The sequence below is a fragment of the Rhinolophus ferrumequinum genome, chromosome 9 (genome assembly GCF_004115265.2).
Source record: "Rhinolophus ferrumequinum isolate MPI-CBG mRhiFer1 chromosome 9, mRhiFer1_v1.p, whole genome shotgun sequence".
NCBI classification, from domain to species: Eukaryota; Metazoa; Chordata; class Mammalia; order Chiroptera; family Rhinolophidae; genus Rhinolophus; species Rhinolophus ferrumequinum.
In genome coordinates this window covers 51,514,534-51,538,921 of record NC_046292.1, presented here as the reverse complement: position 1 = coordinate 51,538,921, position 24,388 = coordinate 51,514,534, and the positions used below count along the sequence as shown (strand labels likewise).

Below are 24,388 nucleotides of genomic sequence, written 5' to 3'. Positions count from 1 at the left end.
AGAGAAAAGCTATTAAGTGCAAAACACACATTCTTCAATGATCTCTGAAATTCAAAAGATTCAAATTCATAATCTAACGTTCCAACTGATGGCTATCTTGTTAGAAATCACCTAAGGTAGTTGACTACAGGATCTGTATAAATACAGTTGTATCACATTCACTCAGATTATCACTGGCATAGACCAAGTAAGTGAAAACGCTGAGACAGAGAAAGACAAAATACTGTATGATCTCACTTGTAGGTGGAATCTAAACAAACAAACAGACCTGAGCAAATAGATACAGAGAACAGATTGGTGGTTGCCAGAGGTGGGAGGTGGGGGGTGGACAAATGGGTGAACGTGGTCAAAAGTTACAAATTTCTAGTTATAAAACTCGTTGTCATGTGGACATAATGCACAACATGGTAACTATAGTTCATCATATTGTATTGCAGATTTGAAAATTGCTAAGAGCATAAATCTTAAAAGTTCTCATCACAAGAGAAAAATTTGTAACTATGTGGTGATGGATGTTAACTAGACTTACTGTGGTGATCATTTTAAAATATATATATACAAATATTGAATCATGTTGTACACCTGAAACTAACATGTTTTCTATTGGTTATATCTCAATAAATAAAAAATACGTTCATTATATTTCATGCAAAAAAAGAGACAGATCCCAAAGTTAACTTTTTTGAAGTTTTATCTATCGTCTATAATTGTACACATGAAAAGTGAAAACAAGGGGCTAAGGAAGAGTAAAGTACTTTAAAGCAATGCTCCCCAAACCTCAGTGTGCACAGGAATCACCAGGAGAAACTGCTACAATGCAGATTCAGAGTCAGTGGTGTGGGGTGGGGCCCAGATTCTGCATTTGTAACAAGCTCCTGGGTGATTTAAGTGCTGCTGGTGTGGGACCACACACTGAGCTATAAGACTTTACGTAAACCCCTTGCAAATATTTCAAGAGTAACATTTACACACACACACACACACACACACATGCACGCATGCACGCATATGCACACACACACAACATGTCAATAACAGCTAAAATCCATACAAACATTAAAAGAGTTGTGTTCAGTAAGGCTTTGCCTTACTTCACATATCAGTACAAGTGACACTGCTGGAGGTAGTAATGCTTGAAATTAAACAACAGTATTGACTTAATTTTCTAAAATTATTCTCTACGTTTTCATCTAATGTAGTCTTCATGAATTAGTCTTGGTTGGGAAGATCTTACCATATCATTAACCCTCAATTACCTAGCTAATATGGAATAGGGACTATGAATATGTTACAGAGATAATTTATACTTTCACTTTAACACTTATTTATGATCATTAGAAACCATTAGATACCATATATTAATGGTATCGTCTATCAATGTAGATGCTAATAACAAAAATAAATCACTCTGGGCTTCATTTGATTAGTTCACTTTTAACTCTTAACAGAAGTAAGGTAATTCAGTGGAAAATATTCAGACAGACTTGGGTTCCAATTTTAGTGAGGCCACTTAATATCTTAGTAAACCTTACTATTAACCCGTTTTCTCATCTATACAATTGGTGATTAATGCCTAGTTTAGAGTTTCATGAGGATTAAAGGTACGCTAAGCACCTAGTCTAGATATGGCAGTCCATTACGATGACCTGTTAGGAGATAGAGACTATCCTGAAAAACATGTTTTTTGGGTCAATCTGTTTCTGAAACATATAAAAGTTATCTTGGGATATTCCCTTTTTAAAATGATTGTTTCATGTAAATAAAATCTTCCAGTTAACAAAATGCAAAATTGCCAGCATTTATTATTAAGACATGGCAGCCAGACAAATTTCAGACGACTACAAAGAATTATAATTTTATTAACAAGATTGAATTGAATTGAAAGATTGAATTGAAAGGGATATAATAACCAAAGAGGGAGATATAAACTTGTTTGGAAAAGGCAACCTAGTGCCTAAAAATGCCTGTATAGCCCAGGTGTTAAGACTTCCCACTGCAGCCAGCCAGCTGGGATGGGAGTCTGGACTAGCATCTACTAGTGGTAATATACTCATCAATTTACTTAATCGCTCTATACCTCAGTGTTATCACTGGGCACAAGGGGGTGATAACAGTACTTAACCACGTGTTATAAAGACGAATGTAAAGGAGTTAGTAATACATATAAAACAGAATGGCACATAGTGAAAACTAAGTAACTTTGCCATTACCTTTATTTTCAGAAATTATAAAATCAATTTCATTTAATTTAGGCTAGGAATCAAGTTTTAGATTACATCCCTAATTTCTCATTAACATTAGGTAAGTTTCTTGGGCTCTTCTAAACAAAAGGAAAAAAATTAACAAAATTTAGATTAATTCTTTTCTATAGTGTTTAATAAACAAAACTCACTGAGTTTTTGTACTAAATCCTACAGTCTAAGCAGAATTCTGTCAAATTGTGGTGGAAACAGTATCTCTTAGGAATAGTCAATCATTTAGAGATTTTACCTGTAAAACATCTATATTGATTGATTTTGATCAGAGTTACCATCATCGTATAGACAATTTCCAAAGTGATTATTATTTATTTATTTATTTATTTATTTATTTTTTGGAGGCTGCAGCTCACAGCGGCCCATGTGGGGAATCAAACTGGCAATCTTGGTGTTATTAGTACCTCTCTCTAACCAACTGCTTATGCAGTCAATCTGTTGAAGTTTTGATTGCTTTGATCGAATTATGTAAAAAGAAAAAAAAAGACTCACACAGATATGTAGTTGGAAAAGGGACAGTTTAAAAGCCTTTTTAGAGAATTGTGATTACTTTTTTTTTTTTTGATCTTAAAAAGTTTTTTTTTTTAATTTAGGTGATAGTCATATAACATAAAATGAACCATTCTGATGTGTGCAATTTGGTGGCATTTAGTGCATTCACAACATTGTGCAACCACCACCTCTATGGAGTACCAGAACATTTTCATCACTACAGGGTTTTTTTTTTTTTTTTTTTTTTTTTAACTTTTTGTAATTCTTTTTTTTTTTTTTAAATTTATTGTTAATTTATTGGGGTGACAATTGTTAGTAAAATTACATAGATTTCAGGTGTGCAATTCTGTATCACATCATCCATAAATCACATTGTGTGTTCACCACCCAGAGTCAGCTCCCCTTCCATCACCATACATTCGATCCCCCTCACCCTCATCCCCCACCCCCCAACCCCTTTGCCTTCTGGTAACCACCAAATTACGTTCCCCAGATTAATTTTCAAGCCCGTGGCCAGAGAATTGTGATTACTTTTTGCTACTACACCAAAACTCAACAAGTGGCAGTTTCTTAGCGGATAATTGCAATGTGCAATCTGAAACTATATCAATCAACTTTTCTTACTCCTTATACCAATACATTAAAATCAACTGGTCCATTTTGCTCTTTGAATGGGTGTTTTCCTCATGTCTGATTTTGTAACTCATGCATTGGTCATTTGGAAAAATGTTGCTTCACTGAGTTGCGCATATTTTCCAAATGTTGATACATTTCATAAGGCAGTATCAACAAGTCACATTCATTAATATCACATCAACCTATCAGAAAAGTATTGGGAAGCTGTCAAGCTCACAGTGGTAGCTACACATTTTTAAAAATTTCAAATTTTGGTTAATAGTTCAAATTTTAATGTTGGAAACAAATACTGTCAGTTGTTTTCCTTGAACTGTGAAGCTCACTTTGTTCATTTTTTACAAAATATCTGCCAAATACCCAAGTCTAAATAACCATAGTTTGTCAGTAATTTTTCTTCTTTTTAAATAGAGTTTATGTTTTAGAGCTGTTTCAGGTTCACAGAAAAATTAGGCAGAAGCTACAGAGATTTCCCATACACTTCCTACTGCTCTATAAAAAGATGTTTCTTTTAAAATTAGTCCATTCTTCAAGCACTTCCCTTTTGTTTTCCCTTAAGCAATGATCAAAAGATGATAATGGCACTGAAAAATAACTAAAGAAATAAGCTTTTATTATACAATTCTTAACATTTATCTCTCTAAACCAGTCATCAACCTTTGAATTGACTAAGCCCCTTTATCTTTAATAAATCTTTTTAATACTTTTAAGGGCAAAGAATTATCAGTTTTAAAAAATTAAAATGAAAAGAAATCTAAGTGTGTAATAACCTAGCATAAAATTCACTTGCATACTGAAAAAGTAACCTTTCTTTGCCTATTTTTAGATTATTAAACTTCTTTAATTTGTCTTCACAGAGCTAGGGGAATTAGTTTATATAAATATATATAAGTAATGTGAGCATAAATGCCAAAATACCAATAACTTTGGTGGAGATAAATTAAGTTGAATTCAGTATTGATCTAAAGAAAAAGATTAGTGCCTAAGAAAATAATAAGATGGGAAGAGTTTTTAAAAAGCATCGGCCTGATAAGGACAATCACTTTTATGTATCCCTAAAGAAAATAAATTGGTCTCTATATTGGAGAAAATGGAAGTAATTGTAGAACAAAACAGCATGTTAATGACATTGAAATATTAAAAATGGTTGAGACTTTTACTACTCTCCAAAGTTTGAACATTAGAATTTTAATTTTGCCAAATTGTTCCACTCTTGGAAAGTGAAGTTTTCCACATCAGTGGTTACTTGCCAACTTGGGGTGAGGAAGGGGGAAAGGAAAGGGCATAAGAAAACCTTTGGGACTGAAGGACGTTTTCAACATCTTGATTGTGGTGATAGTTTCATGGCTTTACATCTATGACAGAACTTAATGAATTGTACACCTTAAATATATGCAGTTTATTGTACATCAAATATACCCAATAAATCTGTTTTATTTTTAAAGCTAAGTACCTCCATCCCAAGTATACCCAAATCTGTTAAATTATGGGTTTATGTAATTCATCACACTGAGATGTGAAGCAAGATTCCTATAAAATGGCCTTATATAATTTTAGAAGGAAGACAGCTTATTGATTTATCACTTTACATAAGTTGTAAACAAAAGCATTTCAGTGAAAAACTGATAATAAATCTATTTCTTAAAGAATTGAGAACCAATGATAAAGGGAACATAAAATTAGAAATACAGGGCTCTCAAATAGATGGAATGTATTTTATGTTTAAAAGGCAATGATGGCCTTTCATCTTGAAGCTATTAAAAATGAAAGCTAAAACAGAGGCTTATCTCTTTAGCTTCTAAAAATACATTACACTTCCATAAATAGCAAATATTACTAATAGTGTAATGGTAACATATACATACTGCAGAGACATAAAAATTAATTTGATTTTGTAAGACATATTCAAGCGAATTTAGAGCTGCTACTCAGTAAAAACATCAAATTAATAATAGTTTGAAAATTATAGGCAATAGTATAATTGAAGGTCTGGGCAATCACTTTGCTTATGTAAGAATCAGGGTTAAATATTTTTCATTATATATGGTATGGTTGAGTGTCATTGCGATATTCAGATATAAAACTAAATTAAAATATATACAAATATATAACTAAATGAAATATGGTTTAAAATAAGTTTACATATGAACAAGATTATTAGTATCTCTACTAGAAAGTGTTTTGAAGTAAAAAACTCAACATATCCTTTTATTTCTGGCTTTAGAGAGGAGGAAACTCTGGTACTTACTTTCCAATTGTATTGGGTAGTATGGTAAGTTGATTGTCATCTACTTTCAGAGTAGTTAGTTTTTTCAACAGTCCTATAAAAGAGAAGAGGTTTTATTAATACATAAGAACAGATTTCTGATGGGAAATACAATGTAAAAGAAACAAGGAATCACTTGTAATGGATGTTTCTTGTGCTAATTGGCTGCAGTCTGCTTATATAAACCTACAGACTGATATTTGTGTGTAGTCTACTTTTGACCTTCCAGTTGCAAAAAATTTACTTCTATCAATGGCAGTTCAAGTACATCAATGCAGACAAGTAAACAAAACATACAGCTCCACAGAAACATGAGCTGACAGTAATCTACCACATTTCCCATTTCTATTATGCACCAATGGACCAGATGAAATTTTTCAAGCCAGCTGTGATTTAATATTTAATTAACTCCTAAGCACTGATAACTAACTTTCCTGTTGTGATACAAATTGAAAACAAATCTGAATTAAGCCTAATAATTAATGAATGGGTACTGAGGTATTGCAATGCAGTGGTTATAATTGTGGACTTTGAAAATTGCAACATATGACCTCATACTCTTTTTGTTTCCATAAATCCTTGACTTGGATCAGCAAAAAGCACAAGAGGTTGAAAAATTTAATATACCAAGGAGAACTGGCCAAGAATTAAAGTTTTAACTATTTATCTTTACCATCTGATTTATGCCCTGCATACACTTACTGCTTGTTCTTCTCCCAGGGTTTTAATGAACATTAGCCACAGAGTAAGTGAAGAACAGTTTCCTTTACCCCAGTCATAGCATAACCTATCATATCAACACAGCCCCAAATCCAAGGGCAAAGCATTAACAGTTGGCTAATTTTTGTTTTACGTTGGAAATAAGCATACACGCTATAGACTACGTGTTTTGCAGAAAACTTGTTCTGATGGATATAGTAGGTTCCATGGTCAAATGTGTTTGGGAAATTCCAAATAAAAAAAAATAAACAGATTTTTTTTTTAAATGTAGTTTTCCTAGGAAAACTTTTGATGTTCTAATGTAGCAATGTGACTCTCCAAAACTATCCTGGAATTCCTGTGCGTGCCCACAGAGTATCTTGTACAGGTAGTATTTCATGAAGACGCTTTGAGAAGTACTGCTGCAGATCATGCACACCCATCTGAAGTATTTTAAGGATTCCTGAAAGGCATAGAGTAAGGCACAAAAAAATCTGAAATAAAGTTGTTGCTCTTTAAATTTCGGTGTGGTCAGTTACATATTCTTCAGGAGCATGCACAATCTCTATTCTAGTAGAGAGAATTGTTATCACCCTAAGACTGCTGTCAGAAAATACCTACAATATTTGGAGCTTAATACATCAGCCTGTGCCCCCAGGACACACTGCTGAAAACAGCAGCACCTGAAAAAGAGGACAATTCACACTGGGATAATTTATCTCTGAAGTTTGAACAGCCACTGCCATATTCACGCCATATTTGAACATATTCATCTATGTTCAAAGGGTGACTGAGTCACTTTAGCTTCTCTAGTATACTAAAATATCAACCTTGGAAATACAAAAGAACTGGCGAGCTTGTTCATAAATTGCAGTAAGAAAACAGGGGACTATGAATGACAGCTAAATTTTGTAGGACTTGATAACCCTGGTTGAACCACTGGCCCTGCCCACCGGCGACGCTGGAGTGTTGAAGGGCTCAACATCACTTTCCTGGGTCACAAGAAGTTTTTGGTGGGGTTACAGACAGCTGATCAAACACCGTGATGCCAGCCAGGTCCCAAAGCATTCTTTAAGAGCACCACAGTCCCCAGGTCTGAGGTAGTAAGGAGAAAATCTTGAGGCAGATTAGGGACAAGCACCAAAATATTGATATAACAGATTTTTCTGAAGAATGAGATAATGACTCTGACCGTTGACAGAAGTTGCTACAGCTTTAATAGTAGAAGCAAGTTGGGCCTCCTTGCTTAGTTCTATGTCTGTGGATGTAAAGAAACCTCACTCATTTGTAATGTGGCTACTTCGTCACTCACATAGTCCATCCAAGGGGTGCTCTTTGAACACATTCTGGGGCTTCAGTAGGAATCTGATTGCCTTGGAGTGGAATTAGGCCACTGGCCTCACTGTCATCTGCTGCTCATTACTTTTCTCCGGCAGATAATTCCTCTACTGCATTTCTATATCATACCTGCTTGGACTCTCTTTGTCTACCCTACAGCAATCAAAATTATTTCCTGCCGTTCCTTCCCTCTACTTACACCCTTCCCCAATCCCCACTTCTTTATCCTATACTTCCAACAAAGAAATACTGGAGAGCTAGAAAAAGGAGGCCTTTTACCATGACTTTAGCTACTAATATATAAATATGTAATTTGCAGCAAATAGTTAAGCATTAATATGTTATTAAATATACCTAATATGTACATGGATTTGACACATTTGTTACAGAATTTTGAAAGCCAAGTAGCTGTGTATTCATTAAATCTAAGATTATAATAATTATTATATGATTATAATAGCTAACATTGATTACTTACTATGTGCTAGGTACTATTCTAAGCAATTTTACATATATTAATTCATTTATCCCTCAAAACAGACTTGTCTAATGTCACACAGTTAGTAAGGTAGAAAAGCCAGAATCTGAGCTCAGATAACTTGACTACAAAGCCTGTATCCTTATCCACTAAATGAAGAAGATAAATTATTTGGGGAAGTAAAAAAAAATGATATTCTCCTTTATTGAGTTTCTCTGCTATCCAAAGAAGCTGATTATTAAAGGTCTATCGAGAAGAGGAAAAGAGCCCTCTTCTTTTTCCCTGGAACTGGAACAAGGAAAAGGCTTCCACACACAGGGCTTGTTATTGAGTATATAACTCCATTCAAGTACCCCACAGCCGCAGATGAACTCAAACAGGTGTGAAGGAAGTAAAGATTTTATTAGAGTGGCTGTTTCCCTTTACTGATACTATGACATTTCTTATCTTTTATTCTTTTTAAATGTTGGTAGTCCAAAAGATAATCTATGCTCAAATATAAAAGACAATATGCTATTTCACACCCAATAAGAACAGTGAAGTATTTGAGGGCCTTAGAAGAGAGCTGTCAGTGTACTATCCCAGATACCACTCTTGACCAAGAAAGTAATTTTTAGAGGAAAGGCGGCCATTTTACATGCATAATTAGGGATTCTGGTGACTCTGAAGATGTATAAATACAATTTTCCCTGAAAAGTCAATAGGATCCAAGGTAGATTGAGTAGTAAGCAACTATAACAGAGTTACTTTCTTTATTTGAAAACCATTCAGATTCTAAATGAAGGTGTTCAAAATATAATACCACTTGCCTGCTATAGTTTGTTTTATGCCAGCCAAGATTCGAATCTGATGCTATCTGTCACCTCTACATGCTGCCTTTCCCAGACCAGCAGGCTAATTTCCTTGTCTGCTTTCTTAAAGGAAGGTATTTTCAACAAATAATTATATCATTTTTATTTCACTGTGACATGTTTATTTCCAGGATTTCTAATTGTTTGTTTTTTTTTTAATTTTTAAATAACCACCCATTCTTAGCTCCTGTTTTTGTTTTATGAGTTCTTATTATTTTCACAAACATTATTCTTCCTTTTATCTAATTGAGGATTAACACGTACATAAAATCTTTATTTTACATTGCTTAATAACTTCAGTTTCCCTTGGGATAAATTTTTCTACTTGTTTGGATTTTTGGTAGTCGTAACATTAGCTATGAAAAATTTCTGTTTGCGCGCTCATTTGTGAGGATGAGTATCTTCTCATTTCCGACACTCACCTCTGCCTGTCTGGCAGTTTTATGGTTCCCTCCACTTGACGCCCACGTTTCTGGAGTTCAGAACCAGCAACATGTTGTCCTCATTCCATGTGGATATTGTAAATCCAGTCCAAACCAGCTTGTCACCGTTTTGAGCAGTGAATCTGTGTCAGTTCTTGCTTTCCACCCTAGCTCCACATATTAGTTGCAGGTTTTTGTGAATCTCTCTTCATAGAAAAGTGGTCCCTTCCTCAGTCCCCTGTAAATTTAAGTTCCCTTGCTATGCTTAAGGTCCTTTTTTTGTTTTCCACTGCAGGAAAGAAACCTAAGGCTGCCACTGCTATGTGTGGCCTGGAGTCCATCAAGTTGGGTCATGGCTGTGTTTTCATTCTATCTTAGGTTCAGGTAGATGTTCATACTTCTTAAGCATGGATGAATTATTTTATTTACTAAATATTTAAGGAGCGCTTACCATATACCAGGCATGGTTCTTGGCACTGAGGAGGCAATGACGAACAAAATATTCTTTGACTATAAGTCATTTTTCTATTCTTTTTATGTCTTTCAAGAGGTATGGAGTAGTAATTGAGTAGGAATGTGAAGGTATGAACCTTAACCAGATGGTTATCTCGACCAGATGACAATTTCTGTCATCTTCATCAGAGGATTTTTAAAAAAATAATTATACTTCCTTACCTTCTATTGCATAAAACAGTATTTCCTAAACTTATCTGATCATAAGTTTTACCTAGGATGTTTAATAAAAATACAGCTCAGAGGGCCTATCACAAGTTTACTGAATCACAATTTTTTGAGAAAGAGCCTGGAAATGTGGAAATGTTTAATAAAGCTTGCAGATATACTTATGATACAGCAAGTTGGAGAAATGCTGTTATAAAATATGTGATTATATACATAAAATATACATAAAAAAGTCATCAAATCTAGACATAAAAGCTAGCCTGTTTTGTTAAAACTAGTATTCTCTATCAGCCTGAAAATGGAAGCAATAGATTATTGAAGAAACGTTTGGGAAATTTCCTTGTCTTCTAGCTTCCCTTCACTCAGGCTATCTAGGTTGTGACTTAATTTTCAGAAGCATTCAATAAGTTCTAGAACACATGGCATATCTAATTCAAAGTGTTAAAAACTATGTTCCAAAGTTAAATAATTTGATGATTACCCTACATGCTGAATACTCTCATAAATAGTAATAGCAAGGTATCTATACAAAAAGGTCTACTCATTTAAATTAGATTCTTTCATAGTTTTACTCATATGAAATTTAAATGGGTTAAATTTTTTGAGTGTTTAATATATACTAACAGACAAATTATCTGCTCTCATGAATCTTAAACAGCATGTAAAAGACAATGTATCTTTTTAAATAATAGAAATACAAAGATATTTTACATTTATTATACATATTTATGCTATTTCTAGATGATAGCAACTCTACAACAGTATTAAACAATAGAATATAGCAAACCTATGTGGATAGAAGCTACTGTGTTCTATAGTAATAAAAGGAGACATGCGTGGTTGTTGCAGTACTCTAAATCTAAGATATATACTCCTTACAATAACATTTTTATAACTTAGATGTGAAAAAATGTAAATATATCAGTTTAGTAGCATAATTTAATAGGAGAGGCTTCTTGAATTTGACAATTGGAGTTACCATTTCATTTCAAGACATTGATAAAATACTATTTTATCATTTGAAAAATGAACTTGGTAATTTATTAATATCAGGTGAACAGTATATTCCCTACTTACACAGACAAACTACACTGTCAAGAAAGAAAATGGTATATTTGACGTAAACCTTCATGACAAAATATATTCTCACCTATAGAGTCAGGCAACTGTTGCAACATATTGGATGATAGTAAGAGGTCTTCAAGGGCTTCACATCCAGAAATGTCCATGTCGACTGTTTCTATTCTGTTTTTTGACATATCCAGGTATACCAACATCTTTAACTTCCCTATAGACTTGATGACATTGCATAAACTCAGGGTTAGTTGAGAAACTTTCGAAAGATATTTTCAAGCTGTCAAAACCACAACACTATAAAATTAATTTTAAAAGCAACTACAATGACAAGTGTTGGCAAGAATGTGGAGACATTGTAACTCTCATACATTGCTTGTAGAAATGTAAAATTATGCAGCCACTTTGGAAAAACAGTTTGGCAGTTCTTCAAAATGTTAAGCTAGAATTCCCACATGATCCAGTAATCACTAGGTACATACTCAAGAACGAAGCCTATGTCTACACAAAAACACAAATGTTCAAAACAGTGTTAGTCACAATAGCTAAAAAGTAGAAACAACCCAAATATCCATGATTTGATAAATAAATAAATGAAATGTGATATATCCATATGTTGGAATATTATTTATCAATAAAAAGGAATAAAGTACTCATACATACTACAAAGTGTATTAACCTTGAAAACACAGGCAGTGAAAGATCCTAGTCACAAAAGACTACCTATGGGTCTCTGGATATCCATCATTTGATAAATAAATAAATGAGGTTGGGAGGAAGGAGACATGGAAATAATTGCTAATGGCTTCCGGGTTTCTTTTAGAAGAAATGTTCTAAAATTAGATTGTGATAAGGGCAGTACAACTAAGTGAGTGTTCTAAAAACCAGTGAATTATATACTTTAAATGGGTGAATTTTATGGTATGTTAATTCTATCTCAATACAGGAGTTAAAAGAAAACGCAACAATAATCTCAAAGTTGCCACTGAATTAAATAAATAAATAAATAAATACATAAATAAATAAATTGCCACCAAAACATCAAATGTTGCCATATTCATTCTTACAATTTAAAATGCATAAGAAAGGTTTTTAAATTGTGATTTGGACTTTAACCATACTAAGTGGATTCAATATTTTGTTCATTCAAGTTTTTTGTTGTTGTTGTTGAGGATCCACTGTGTATCAGGGTTTGTGTTATGTGCTGGAGAACAATAATGAATACGTCAGCCAAGTACAGGGAGAGACTTGTCATGAGACAAATTCTTTATCCTTAAGGAGCTCATGGTAGTGAAGGAAACTGTCAGACAAATAATTGTAATACCCTATGATATGTGCAATAAAAAAAGCATGCAGGGAGGGCCATAGAAACACAGAGCTGCAAATTGCCTGGAAGACGCTGCTTGTCAAGAAAAGGAGAAACCACCTGGAAGAGAGAACAGCACATACATTCACAGAGAAGTGTGAAAAAGCATGGCATATTTGAAGAAAAGTGCGAAACTCAAAATGACAGACTACAATGATGAAGTTAGCATTGTAAAAAGCCAGCTGTTATGTGGGGAGAAATGAACTCTATCTAATAGTCAACGTAATCTGTTCAAGGCTTTTAAGATGGAGAATGACATGAACAGATTTGTGTTTTGAAATAATAACTTCAGGGAACTGTGAAGAGAAGATTTGTGACTGGAGTCAGAGAGACTCATTAGAAAGATCTGGAAGCAGTTTTGCTGAGGAGATGAGAGGGTCCTGAATGAATGTAGCAGAAGTGAGGATGAAGAGGGGATGGGCTCAAGAAACATTTAGAAGTGAAATGACAATTAGTGACTGATTGCGGAGGACAGAGGAAAAATCAAGCGGTGAACAGTGCTTGCCTAGCTGAGACATGGACTACAGGACCCAGAGCAAGATGAAAGTCTTAATTTTCCTTTTCTTTAAGGGCATGTTTTGCAAATAAATGTCCCCCACATATCAGTGTTCAGTGGTCTGTTTGTCTGGTCTACCTGTGTACACTTTACTATTAATATATTGCCTCTACCTATTTGACAAAGTATAACTAAACAAATAAATACATTTATTACACACACACACAGTACTTGGCACTGTGTTAAATTCTTTATATATATTACTTGATTTAATACTTTATATTCTTGCTAGTCAAAATGTGTTTTGCAGACCAGCAGCACGGGGAACACCTGCCAGCTTGTTAGAAATTTCAAATCGCAGATCCCCTCCAGACCCTCCAGAATCACAATCTGCGCTTTAACACACATCGAAGCTTAGCGTTTAAGTGATGTCACACATTGGGTTCCTCTCTGGGAGACAGAGACAAAGAGAAGTTGATGAGAGTGTTCTTAGGATCAATGGCAGTGGAAAGAGAGAGATAAGTAAGGAAGTAGAACTGTGCAGATAAAGAAGTTGGGCTGCGATCCAGTCTTGAGGAAGTGCTCAGCTGACCCTTCAGGGAACAGTGAACTTAGATTGTCCTGAGTGGAGCGGAAGGGGCCAGGCCTTTCTATTCCTGCATTGACTGGTCATTGCAGGTCTCTCAGAAAGGAGGTATGACCCTGGGTGAGGAGGTTCTCGTCAGCCGAGACAATTCCTGATGAGGGTGAAGATCTTTAAGCAGCATTCTCAGAAGGTGGGGAAATATAATAAGCGTCTACTACAAGTAACATTCTAGGGTTAACCCATTAATAAGGGGTGGAGCTAAAATTCAAACTCACTTTTATCGGGTTATACATTATAAAGCCTCATGATTATATTGGCATTTCTTGCTCTCTAGCTCCCTAATAAATTAACCCACATATCTTTAGCCCTGCTCCCTCAGGACACTCCCTTATGGACAGTGTGAGCACAGCCTTGTAGTAGGTGAAGACTTGTTAGGCTAGCAACTGAGTATTTTGGGTGAGTCAGGCTGACTTTTTCCTCATGCCCAGAAATATGTCACTTTGAAAAATACTGTCACATTACTTATAGCTTTCTATTCCAAGGAACTATTATGTTACCTTAGCTCATTCTTCTCTGCTGGTAAGCAAGGAAAAATGATATATGTATCTATCTGTGTGTGTATGTATTTCCTTTTTTTTTTTTTTGTTCTTTTATCATGAGGAAATTTCTTTCTTCTTTGAAGCTTCTTTAATTACTCTCTCCAGCACAACTCAATATTTGGGTGTGAAGTTTCTAAACATCTTTTTTTAGAAGCAAAATAACTCTTTGGTGTTTAATTTTTAGTTTTTCAAAACCCTCACTTTCAAACACCTTATAAAGGCAATAATAGCCTGGAGTAATAAAGGCCATAAGTCCCAGTGTCTCAGAGTCCTTGAGGATGTTGATTGTTGTTCCAACATTGCTCTGGACGTAGAGGAGCCCATAGGTGAACAGTGGAGGGCAAATGAAGAGTAGAAGTCATCACAAGCAAAAGAAGATATTGAAGTTTTTTTTTTTTTTAAATAAATGTGGATTCAATACACTGTTTAGTCATATTTTGGTTGATCTTAGAGTGATGGTCACAAAACAGAGCTATATAGAAGACTAATTTTTGATCATTATCTATTTGTTTCTCTGAATTATGAAAAATCGAGTGGATAAATGATAGCCCAGGCTTCTTAAAGTATTTAGAAAGTGCATTAACTTAATGTATTATGATACATGAACTAATAATAAAATGAAACTGCTTCATTCCGTGTCTTATGACACTAAATATTTAGGGTTAATCATTCTGTGAAATTGATAGACATGGGCTGAAAACCACATTGAAGGTGAGCGACAAACAGACAAGCCATGCCTGTTTATGGCAGGGAGGTGTGGGGTATTCCCACAAGGAGTATAGCAAAATGTGAAATTCAAGCGTACTAATGAAAGTAAGAAATCTGCTTAAAGTTGGCAGAATATGAGAAAAATCTACCACTGACACAGACAAATTAAACAGCACTTCTGTTTTACAGATGTCTTAATAACTTCCATTTCAATAATAAGATTACAAAGGAATTTGAGGTCTGAGTTGATTTGCAAGATTGGATTTGGGAATGTAATGATTGTGAAAAATAAGATGAACCTAACTCTCATTTGTATCTTCTACTGAGGCTATAGCAACAGCATTTTCCAGCATAATAGTGAACAACAGGAGTTGGTTTGAATTATAGTTCAGCCATTCACTGGCTGCATGACCTTCGGCCTGTTACTTAATTACTCACTCTTTCTGTTTCAGTTTCTTCATCTATAACCCAGGGATGGTAAAAACCTAGTTTCATAATTGTTTTGAGGATTCAATGAGTCAATATTTGTAAAACACCTAGTCCTAGATAGTTCCTAGCCCGTGACAAATGCTATGTAAGTGTTTTTGAATAAATAAATATATTGAAGAAGCAGCTATAAAGTTTTCCAACAAGACATACACGTTGATTCCTCAATCTTGCACAGGGAATTGATGAGGGTTTTACTTGTGTCTCCCCACGATTTGTACATACCTTGGATATGACACAAATCAGACTCTACCATGTGTAATGGGATCCAGATCTTTCTCTCCTGTCATGTGTGAGTTCCTCAAACAAATATATTCAAGGTATTGAATATATTACTTCTGTAACCCTGATGTTAGCATGGTTTCTGGTTCATATAGGTGTATTTGTAAATGGTTTTTGAATAAATCAAGAAGTAGAAGATATGCATGCTTTTTTTGTTTTGTGTCTGTGATGATCGTAGAAATGTATTTTTTTGATAAGAAAAGAAAGTATTTTTTCCCTAACTTTTTGCCAGATATTCTCCTTTATGTGGCCTTATGCTTGTTCAAAAGAGAATAAGCTTCTTGTTCTTGTTGCTTTTGCAATCATTTAAAGAAATTTTTAATATCAATTCAAAAGAGGAATAAAATTTGCTTTGTGAACACACATCTAAATCTCAGTGGCTGAAGAATTATTACAAATCCAGCTGTCCTGGCTATTTAGCCTAAAGCAAGGAGTTTGGAGATGGCTACCAGCTTGGGAGCCTTGTACCTGCTGTGTGTGTGTGTGTGTGTGTGTGTGTGTATGTGTGTGTGTGTGTGTACATGCTTATTTGAGTGTATGTGGTATGAGTGACACACGGCTGTGTTTTATGGAAGTCATTCTTTCACTAGATGGAAAAAGCAGCACTAGTCACACTAAATGAAATTGTTGGTAAACCTACTACTCAGGAGATAATGGACTGTCCATTAGTTGAGAAAAAATTTTGACTCTAGTTTAACTTCCTGTTTTTAACACCTTATGATCCTTGCTATTTTCAAAAATGCAAATAAGTTTTTCTAAAAATCATCTGAAAGATTTTAATTTTTTGGAAGAGATCTAACACTATGAACAGAAACCATTATCTAGTTACCTAAAATATCAAGGTTAATTTTGTAAAACTAAGACTTGATATTATATGTAGCATTTCTTTTTCAAAACATAACAATATAAAAATTCTAGGTTTTAAAATACAGTCAATGTAGAAAGAAAAAAATATCCTCCTAAGAGAATAAGAAATACCTTTCATGCCCTTTACATACCTGGTAACACTCACAAAAGGTTATGTGAACTACTCAAAAACAAATTAGTGAAAAACACTTGGTGACTGAATGCTCCTAACAAATGTGTTACTTTGAAATACAAACGTCGGAATTTAAGATTATCATCAATTACTATTAATATATAACATAGATACTAGACAACATGGTATAATGAAAACTTACATACCCCAGGTAGTACTTGCAATGCATTATTATCCATCCACAACTCCCTCAAATTTTGTATTTGATCAAGAACTTCAGGCTGCGAGAGAGATAAAAGAGAAAGGAGAGAGGAGAAGAGATCCAAATTAGTCTCTTCTTATCACAATATAAGATGTGTTCTGGAACTTTCATTTGGGAATCTAGTGTTAATTCTCTAAGAAATTCCAAGTTTAACAGAACTTTAGCAAAACTGGTGGACCCCGAAGTAGCCAACCTAGAATTGATCTGGAAACAATCTGAACAACAAGAATGAAAATCAAAATGCATTTCTCTCCCTTAACACCCTCCAGTTATCTTTTGTAACATTTATTACACTCTATTCAATAAGTGTCTGATTTCTTTGTTGTAGTATAAGATTTTGAAGGGCAGCACAATGTTAGTTTTTTAATCACTACATCCTCATATCCCCATTGTTTTCCATGGTACTTGGCACACTGTAGGTTTTTATCTTGTGTGTGTATTAGCACCTTACATGCAAACAAGGCATTATATTACCATGATGTGATCATAGTAAGAATAAGACCTACTCATTGCTTATCCCTTCATTTACACAACAAATAATTATTTGTTGAATAGTGAGGATGTCTACATTGTAAAACGCACAGTGTAGTATCCATAGTTATTCAAAACCCATTCCTGCCTCGAAATAGCTGCTGATCTAATTGGGGAAACAAATACATATAAATAACTAAAGCACAAAGCAGCACATGGGAGGGAAGAATCATGAACATAGAGAAATTCAGAGAAAGGAGGGAGAGAATATGATCATGGTATATAACAGAGTGCATAAGGAAACACTTTAATGTGCTAACTAGAAGCTCTCTCCTGGGCAGTAGATTATATAAAGATGATAGAGGTTGCTATTGCTGTCAGCATCATTTCTTGATTTATGATGACCTTTTCCTGACTTCTCTCCAGAAAGTATCCCCCACCCAAATCTAAGGCCACCTGCTTCCCTTGAAGTCAGTTCCTTTTGATCACTCCAGGGGAGTGACTAGGCCTAAGCTAATTAGTGTATTGTATTCATCTGGCCAGAGGGATTGCCTCAAGGATGGGATCATGATCGCATCATAGCAGATAATTCTTTGAATGGGACTTCTGGGAAAAGACTCTTGCTCTTCCCTACTAGATTAAAAAATGGGAGGTTACAGCCCAGGGAGCTTCAGGCATGAAGAAAAGGGGGGAGCCTCTTTGAATTAAAAGATGGATCCTGATAACATCATATTAGCCTGAAATGAAGCCACACCTGAAGTCAGATTTTTTTTTTTGTCTCTTCCAAAGGAAAGAGTTATACTGAATCAAGATATAGCCATAATTTCTGGTCAATTTACTAAATAAGGCCACTCTACTAAGATCTGGAGGCATAGCAGCCATACCTAATACATAGAAACAAACACAGGGAGGCAGTCAAAATGGGGAGACAAAGAAACATGTCCCAAATGAAAGAACAAAACAAAGCTCCAATAAATGAAGTAAACAAAATGAAGACAAGCAATCGACCAGACGCAGAGTTCTAAACACCAGTTATAAAGATGCCCAATGAACTTAGGGGAAGAGTAGATAAATTCAGTGAGAACTTTAACAAAGAGATAGGAAACATAAAATTGGAGATAGAAAACATAAAAAAGAACCATTCAGAAATGAAGAATGCAATAACTAAAATGAAGATTACATTAGAGGGAATCAATAGTAGATTAGATGAACCAAATAATTGAATCAGTGATTTAGAAGACAAGGTAGCGGGAAACACCCAATAGTAACAGCAAAAATAAAAAAAAAATAAATAAAAAAAAGGAGGACAGTTTAAGGGGCCTCTCGGACAACATCAAGTATACCAACATTTATATCATAAGAGTACCAGAAGGAGAAGAGAGAGAGTAAGGGATTAAAAACCTATTTGAAGAAATAATGATGAAAAACTTTCCTAACCTGGTGAAGGAAATAAACATACAATCTCAGAAAGCACAGAGAGTCTAAAACAGATGAACTCAAAGACACCTATACCAAGACACATCATATTTAAAATGCCAAAGGTTAAAGACAAAGAGAGATTCCTAAAAGCAGCAAGAGAAAAGAAGTTAGCTATGTACAAGGGAGTTCCCATAAGGCTGTCAGATGATTTCTCAACAGAAACTTTGTACCAGAAGGGCCGGACACAAAATATTCAAAGTGTTGAAAAGCAAGGACCTATAACCAAGATGATTCTATCCAGGAAAGCTATCATTTAGAATCGAAGGACAGATAAAGAGCTTCCCAGACAAGAAAAAGCTAAGGGAGTTCATCACCACCAAACCAGTATTACAAAGAATGTTAGAGGGACTTCTTAAAATAAATAAATAAATAGCAATAACTATATATTTATCAACAATTACTTTAAATATAAATGGATTAAATGCTTCAATCAAAAGATAGGGTATCTGAATGGATGAGAAAACAAGATCCGACAAGAGACTCACTTCAGATAGACACACAAAGACTGAAAGTAAAGGGATGGAAAAAGATATTTCATGAAAATGGAGATAGACAAACAAAAAATCTGGAGTAGCAATACTTATACCAGACAAAATAGACTTTAAAACAAAGTCTATAACAAGAGACCAAGAAGAACCCAGTAATCTCATTCTAGGTATTTGTCCAAAGAAACCCAAAACACTACTTTGAGGGCATGTGTGCATTTATATGTTCACTGCAGCAATGTTTACAATGGCCAAGATGTGGAGACAGGCTTTGTGTTTGTCAATGGAAGAATGGATAAAGAGTACATGTACTACCATAAGTTGTAGCACATATATACAATGGAATATTTCTCAGACATGGAGAGTATGGGTTCTTGCCATCTGCAGAGGCATGGATGGACCTGGACGGTATTGGGCTGACTGCAGTACATCGCACAGAGAAAGACAGATGCAATGTGATTTTGCTTATATGTGGAAGCTAAATAATAAAATAAAGAAACAAAACAGAAACAAACTCATAGATACAGAGAACATGTTGATGGTGATCAGATAGGAGGGGCGTTGGGAGGGTGGGTGAAAAAAGGGGAAGGGATTAAAAAGTACAAATTGGTTTTTACACAGTAGTCACGGGGATGCGGGGTATATCATAAGGAATATAGTCAATAATCTAATAACTTTGTATGGTGTCAGATGAGGACTAGATTTATAGGGGTGACAGATGGGAGAAGGGTTGGGGGAGTGGGGTGAAAAAAGTGAAGGCATTAAGAAGTACAAATTAGTAGTTACAAAATAGTCACAGGGATGTAGAGTAAAGCATAGGGAATATAGTCAATGATATGATAATAACCATGTATAGTGCCAGGTGAAACTGGACTAGTCAGGGGAATCACCCCTTAAATTATATAAATGTCTAACCACTATGCCGTGCACCTGGAATTAATATAAAACAATGTTGAAAGTCAACTGCAATTGAAAAATGAAAAAAAGGAGGGAAAAGGTGAAGAGCATATTTCCCAGTATAAAACAAATAAGTCATTTGTTTGTCATGTACAGCATAGGGAATATAGTCAATAATATTGTGATAGCGCATTACGGTGTCAGATGGTTGCTGGACTTATCATGGTGATCACTTCTTTAGTATATAAATGTTGAATAACTATGATGTACACCTGAAACAAATATAATATTGTATGTTAGCTATATTTTAATAAAAATCTTTAAAAAACAGGCCTTTAAAAAATTGAAGCCTAATTAGGAAAGCCAATGTATTTTACATAATACTAGTGGAAAAGAATGGAATTGTACCAGTGTTATAATTAGAATATTGGTAAATGTGCATATGTAGGAGTTACACATATATGTTTGACACATTAGGAGGGCTTCAGAGACTGCCAGTACAACTGTGGAGATAGATTCTGATACATTTAGCCTGAAATAGCAGTGGAATGTGGGACTATTCCTGGGAGAAGTTTCCATTATAACAAGGATCAAAATCTACAGTTAGAGCATGGCATTCAGCCGTGGAATCAGAGGAATGTGTGAATAATTGTGGGGGATTTCTCTGTGTTGGAAAATATTCCCACTGTCACTTAGATCACAGAAAACAGGCAGTGAACTAATCTGCCTGTATGTCAAGATTTGCAGAGATGGAAAACATAAATCAAGTGTAGAAAGCATGCTCTGATGTGCAGAGGCTTTGAGGTAGAGGGCTTGCTAACAACTGGCAGGTCATTTGGAAAACATCAGTCATGTGGTATAGTTTTTACTAAGCTTAGGCATCATGCAGACTTTAGGAAAAGAGATCGAGTTGCATACTATGTAATGTTGACACAACCTTATATGTATGTAAGAAGATGGAGATTGATGTATAAACTTGGAACAATGAACATTATTCAGCATAGACTAGATTGTGCTGTGGTAATAAATTAATCCTGAAATCTCAAAGGCTTAACATGACAGACTCACTTCCCACTCCCACTACATGTCCAGAGTGGGTTTGTGACCCACAATCTTGTGTTACCATTATCTCAAGACATCCCGAGAAGCTGAAGCAGAGAAGATAGAGTGTGGAAAACTAGCTGCTGCCCTTACAGATCTAGGGCTGAAAGTGACACATATCACTTCTGCTTATAGCTCATTGTCTCAAACTATTAACATGGCTTCGACCTAAGTTCAAGGAATTCTGGGAAATGTAGAAGGACTTCATGGAGAATTTGGTGAGTGCTACTGTCCCTGTCACATAGTGACACCATATGAAAAAGGACAAGAATGAATACACAGAACTTTTATAACTTAGTTATTCTTTCATTCTGTAAGTACTTATGAAACATCTAATTCCCAGACACTGCACTGGAGTCATAATGCACAGCATGGTCTCTGCCCTCAAGAAACCCAAAGAGCAAATGCACGATATTATGGAAATATAAAGGAAGGGGAACAATATGCCTTAGTAATGAGAGAAGCCAGACAACGACTCGTGGAGCCAAGATGAGAAGAAATTGGTCAGTAGAGAGGAGAGGAGAGGAAGCACATGTTAGCCAGCAGAAGAGTGGTAAGAAATAGCACGATGTATGGACAGGAATAACAGGTAATTAGCTTTACTGGAGCATTAAGTTTGAAACAAAACCAGTAGTAGAAAAATAAGTCTGGTAAAAGAGGATGGGGTCTGTGAAGGCTTCATGTTTTCTTAGGGAGATAGGACTTTATTGTATGAATGAAGGAACATCACTAAAATATTTTTAATAAGAAGTGATTTCAGCAGATCAGTGTTATATACGAGTATATATCATCTCTATATAATCTATCTATCTATCTATCTATCTATCTATCTATCTATCTATCTATCTATCTATCTGTCTATCTAATCTATCTATCTATCTATGGATGTCAGTGGGCACTGTGGGGGCGTGGCTGGAAGTTGACAGAGAGCATGTCTAAAGGGCTCAAATTTTCTGGATGAAGTAGGGAGCAAGATGATCTGTTGAGCAGGAAGGGGTAGGGATCTTGTATACATAGAACACTTGGGGGTGATGGTACAAACTGAAATTGTGTGAGGGGATTCAACGAGGAAGTCAAGGGCAATCAAAAGAGCTCTATCAATGATAACTATTTTAACTTTTTGTTTTGTTTCAGGTTTCCATGTGGTCCGAATGGAGTGCAGTAGGATTGAGGGATTGAGAGACCTAGAAGAATAAGAAATTAGAATGAGAGAGCAGAAGTTAGGAGTGTAAGATTTCTGAAGTGGTTCCAAGAAATGGTGTGTGGCTAGAAGAAGATGCTGGGAACATAAGGCCCTGCATGGTCTGTAATGATTTGAGTAGCTTGGAAGCACTGTCAAACTTGCTGCATAGCTGTGTCAGACAAAGTGGCAGATGACGCAAAACAATTATATCTCTAAAATATCTCTAACACTGAGCTCTAGTAGGGACCCTAGCAACTATGACTACTTGGAAAGGGGTAACTAATGTTAACCTATATTTCTACTTTATTTCAAAAGATCTCATTTTGATTTATTTAATACCATAATAAGGTAATAATAGTCCTACTTTATGGATAAAGATTCTAATAATTATTTCCTGGGGAAAATGAGAATAATTTTGATGAAGTTTATATAACTGCTGCTAGGGTTGTTTCTCAGGTCTTCTGGCTCCAAAGATATCATCATGTTATAGCTTAAAATTAAAATTCTGAAATAATGAAAAATGCTGGCCACAAATACCCAATAAAGAAAGTAAAGCATATTCTGGCTTTCTAAAAAAAGACAATATTTTTTTACTGGATGTTATAATAAAATGTACCACAGAAGAAATTTCAGAAACTTCCTAAAAATAGCAGAGATAAAATATATTTAGCAGATCAATACCTAAGCTTTCTGAAACAAAAACCACAACATAAAGATGATGCAATGACATTTTATAATAAATAGACACTATTAAAGTGGATCTTGGAACTAAACTAAATGGCTTACAACCAACCTAACAAGCAAATTGCCTTTTTTCATGCTACTTAATTTCATCCCAAAGTCAATCATTTCCACTAAAAATTAATAAATTAAGTTAAGAATGGCTTGGTTTATTCAATGTTGGTAAAAGTGCTATGAGCTAGGCACTCACGTAAACTGTTTTTGGTAATATAAATTGGTGTTGCCTTTTAGGAAAACATTTTCAAATATATATCGCATGTCTTGAAAATGTTCATATCTACTTTTAGGTGACTATCTTTTTTTAAACATTTTTAAAATTAGTTTTAGGTGCTTCTGAAATGATTAGAAATATAGAAAAAATATTTCTTATTGCAGAAGTATTTCATTGAAGAATAACTAATAATATAAAAAAGTTGGTTACGATCTTAATAAACAGCACCATAATGAATAGATAACCTAATTATAATAAAATCATATACTGAATAGTATACAGAAATAAAAATGACTTATATATAGTTTTATGAAGACAGATCTTGCAAACAATATTGATTGAAACTCCAATTATGTAAAATTCATATAGCATAAATTAATTTACATAGATTTGAATAACAGTGCTATATATATTTATAAATACATATACATGCAGTAATAATGGTGACATAGAGAGGCACACCAAATTCAAAGTAGTAATTATCCTGGGATTGAAATAGGACTAGAAGAGAGAACATAGATGAGTTCTACTTGAACTTCAGTGTTTTACTTCTCTAAAAAAAAAAAAATATTAACTGAAATATGAAAAATAGTTAACATTTGTTTATTTTGGTTAGTAGATGTTTAATACATTACTTTAAAATTTTTATATTTTATAAAAATATTTTTATATTTGTTTTTACTTTAAAAAGTTAGAAAAAAATCAGAAGACACTGTATCAAAATATTAATTTATATGGTGGGCTTATGATTGACTTAATTTTTTTTTCATTTTTTCTATAGTTCCCAAATTTTCTATAGTGTGTAGGCATTACATTTAGTAATCAGAAAAAATTAGAAAACATCTTAGTGTCTTTTTTTCATATTAG

The 24,388-nt window shown here is 34.5% G+C and overlaps 1 protein-coding gene across 1 annotated transcript in view; it reads right to left on the bottom strand.

Moving 5' to 3' along the window:
- Positions 1-24,388, bottom strand: part of LRRC7 (leucine rich repeat containing 7) — a 364,327-nt gene that overhangs the window by 106,650 nt on the left and 233,289 nt on the right. The window contains 3 exon segments of the mRNA XM_033115988.1: positions 5,629-5,701; positions 11,266-11,410; positions 16,898-16,972. Coding sequence (XP_032971879.1) covers positions 5,629-5,701; positions 11,266-11,410; positions 16,898-16,972 — 293 coding nt within the window.